The following is a 3,718-nucleotide window of genomic DNA, read 5'->3' as shown; positions in this document are numbered from 1 at the left end:
CTGTACTCCAGTCTGGGCGACAGAGTGAGACTCCAACTCAAAAAAAAAAAAAAGGGTAGGGCTGAAAGTGTCAAGCGTCTAATCGAGGCTTGGCTTGGTCTTTCTAGCCACTAGGTCCATCTGGAAGGTATACAGGGGACACCAACCTTCACAGAACAAAAGGTGTTTCTATCACCCTTATCGCTCAGGAAGTTCCAAAGGTTTTCGCTCTGTCAGGAACCAGGGACAAAGATCAAATATCTTTCCTGCTATGCTACACATAGTTTCTGAGTAGAGACTATAACAAGCTAATTCAGAAGCAAGGTCAGAAGATAAATTACAAAAAATTAAAAGTGAAGCCTGCCAGGGACAGAAGAAACAGAAGAACTAAAGACCCCAATACAGTTTGTCACCTCCCAAGTGCATCACTATGTCCTAATGCAGACAATACCCTCATGACAATCCTCAGTCCCTGATAAATGTTGCATCATGTTCAGGATACTCAGATTGAGAGTACATGCTAGGATAGTCCAGGATGATAAGATTTCTGCCAAAAATGATATTTCCCCACTTAGAAAAGCAGTAAAAACTTCAGTTTCTAGAAATATTACTTACATAAAATAATACCATTTCTGATGATGTCATAAAAAAACCGAAGCACAACTGTTAGAAATACACACTTTGAAAAAAATGAAAACTGACAGTCATAGGAAAAAAACTTGGGGAAGGGAGCAATTGTTTCACCACAGAGGATGACGGCAAGGAGGACTGAGGAAGAATCGAGATACTTTGAACATGTCGCAATGCCATGTGATAACTTACTAGCACCAGTACTGCTGCTAATTTAAATGGTCAAGACTGGCAGCTTCTGGTGACTTCATAACCTTATTTACCCAGGAAGTTAGAATATTGCTAAATATTTATGTCTTAAAAGAAAAATACTGCCTGGCGCAGTGGCTCACGTCTGTAATCCCAGCACTTTGGAAGGCGAAGGCAAGAGGATTGCCTGAGTCCAGGGGTTCAAGACCAGCCTGGGCAACTTGATGAGACCTCGTCTCTACAATAAGTCAAAAAATTAGCTGGGTGTGGTGGCACAAACCTGTGGTTCCAGCTATCTGGAAGGCTGAGGTGGAAAGATCACCTGAGCCCAGCAAGTCGAGGCTGTGGTGGCCAGAAGCATGCCACTGCACTCCAGCCTGGGCAACAGAGTAAGACCAATTCAAAAAAAAGGAAAATACCTTTAATGCCAAACCAACTTCTTTATTTTCATTTGTATACGGAGGTTTCCACAGTTGAATTCTGTCTTCCCTTAACAACTGGGTCAATTTTGCTTGAAGATATTTCTTTTGCGCCATCCTTGAAAGCAAAAGAGTACATTAATAAAACCCACACCATACTGTAAAATGTTTTGTAACTTACCTGTATTCTGAAGTATTCTGTAGAGTAAGCAGTGCTCCCCTTTACACCTTCTACTCCAGTTTAATCTAAATTGCTAAGATGTGAACTAGCTCCAGACTTGAATATATATAAAGTACATGTTTAATTATATATTATCAAAATATAATATATATAATATTAGGTATATAAAATATATTTCAAAGTTGCTAATATGTAGCAAGGACTATTATACTTTTCTATTTTTTTTGTTTTTGAGTTAGTCTCACTCTGTCCCCCAGGCTGGAATGCAGTGACACGATCATGGCTCACCACAGTTTTGACCTCCTATGTTTGGGCAAGCCTTCCACCTCAGCCTCCAGAGTAGCTGGGATCACAGGTGCCCACCACCACACCTGGCTGATTTTTTTTGACTTTTTTTTTTTTTTTTTAAGAGATGAGGTCTCTATATGTCGCCCAGGTTGGTCTTAAACTCCTGGGCTCAAGCAATCCTCCCACTTCAGCCTCCCAAGTGCCGGAATTAAAGTGTGAACCACTGCACCTGGCCTTTTTTTTTTTTCTCCTTAAACTATTATTCTCTTATTTAAGAGAAAAGAGAAAATAAGAGAAAGATGAACTTTTTTTTTTGAGTCAGGCTTTCACTCTGTTGCCTAGGCTGGAGTGTAGTGGCATGATCATGGCTCACTGCAGACCTGACCTTCTAGACTCAGTCAATCCTTCTACCTTGGCTGCCCAAGTAGCTGGGACTATGGGTATGTGCCACTATTCCTGGCTAATTTTCTGATTTTTTTTTTTGTAGAGGCAAAGTTTCATTATGTTGCCCAGGCTGGTCTCAAACTCCTGGGCTCGGTTCAAGCAATCTTCCCGCCTCTGGTCTCAAACTGCTGGGTTCAAGCAATCTTCCTGCCTCAGCCTCCCACTGGGATTACAGATGTAAGCTACCACCCAGGTCAGTAGTGAATATTTTTCAGCAACTCAATATAGAGTTTTTAAATTCTCTCAAATTTTGGGTTTTTTTTAGAAAGCAGGATTTATTAAGAGGACAGAAAAGCTCCCACAGTGGGAGGGGACCCAACGGGGCTGCCCACCTTTGGCTAAGTTTAACACCAAAGGCCAATCACCCTAGTAGTTAAACATAAAGAAAAGCTAACTTGAACTGTACACTATCAATACTATTCTCTATAACTAATTGTTTTTAATTAAAAAGTAAACAATACTAGAAAAGTTTTGCACAACATTTTGTGGTAACAGCACATCTAGGCATAACTATTCAAATCTAAGGCCGGGCTCGGTGGCTCAGCCTGTAATCGCAGCACTTTGGGAGGCTGAGCGAGTGGATTGCCTGAGCCCACGGGTACAAGACCAGCCCGGGCAACTTGATGAGACCTCATCTCTACAATAAATCAAAAATTAGCCGGGCGTGGTAGCGCTCACCTGCAGTTCCAGCTACTTGGAAGGCTGAGGCAGAAGGATCGCCAGAGCCCAGCAGGTTGACGCTGGGGTGGCCATGAGTATGCCACTGCACTCAAGCCTGGGCAGCAGAGGTGAGACTCCAACTCAAAAAAACCCCAACAATCTAACACTGGTTGGATCATCACTTTCAGCTGAGAAATGCAGCCCTCAGGCTTGTAAAATGACTCACCCAAGATCACAGAATTAGGCAGTGGCACAACTATCATAACTTCTGCCTCCAGCACTGGACTCTGCACTTGGTCATGGAATCTCTGCTTCTTGTTTGTCCCATGCATGTAATTTCTCTCTTCCAGAGAAACATGTGCCACAATGGAGTTGGCTACTCTTTCCACACCACTAGCCTAGCAATTCAAAGGTGTGTGTTAGGCTGCTAAAAGATATGAAGCAGCTGGCTGGTACAGTGCAGCACTTTAAGGTCTCCCAAATCAGACAAGCAGTTAAGAAAAGAAAAATGTTCTCACTTATAAGTGGACCTTGAACTATCGTAATACTATAAGAAAAGGATTGACAGTAGCAGGAAACTGTGAGGGGGTGGGGAGGTGGGATTGGCAGTAGTTGGAATCTGCCTGGGGAGGGAGGGGCATACCTCATCAGCAAGGGTACCTGCATAATGAATATTTGTATTCATAACCCTGAATTGTACCCCACAATTTTAAAATAAAAAAATTTTAAAGTTAAAAAAAGAAAAGAAAAATGTTATTAGGGCCTGAACGATGAAGACAAATTCTAAAGAGTGTGTGGGGGGGAAATATAATCTAAGCCAGGCTCAGTGGCTCAGCCTGTAATCCTGCGCCTTTGGGAGGCTGAGATGAGTGGACTGCCTGAGCTCATGGGTTTGAGACCCGCCTGGGCAGCGAGACCTCATCTCTAC

General features: G+C 42.6%; 1 protein-coding gene across 3 annotated transcripts in view; it reads right to left on the bottom strand.

Annotated features, from left to right (window-relative positions):
• Positions 1–3,037, bottom strand: part of NUB1 (negative regulator of ubiquitin like proteins 1) — a 35,212-nt gene extending 32,175 nt beyond the window's left edge. For 2 of the 3 annotated variants that reach the window (XM_021706270.1, XM_021706271.1), the window contains exon 1: positions 1,218–1,339. In XM_021706270.1, coding sequence (XP_021561945.1) covers positions 1,218–1,334 — 117 coding nt within the window. In that variant the 5' untranslated portion in view covers positions 1,335–1,339. Of the gene's footprint in view, positions 1–1,217; positions 1,340–3,016 lie in introns of those variants that run through there. The other variant, XM_008072702.2, reaches the window with a different exon arrangement.
• Positions 3,038–3,718: the final 681 nt, after the last annotated feature.

Source organism: Carlito syrichta, unplaced genomic scaffold (genome assembly GCF_000164805.1).
Source record: "Carlito syrichta isolate Samal-C Ts95f unplaced genomic scaffold, Tarsius_syrichta-2.0.1 Scaffold315400, whole genome shotgun sequence".
Taxonomy (NCBI): domain Eukaryota; kingdom Metazoa; phylum Chordata; class Mammalia; order Primates; family Tarsiidae; genus Carlito; species Carlito syrichta.
This window is presented reverse-complemented; position numbering and strand designations above follow the sequence as displayed.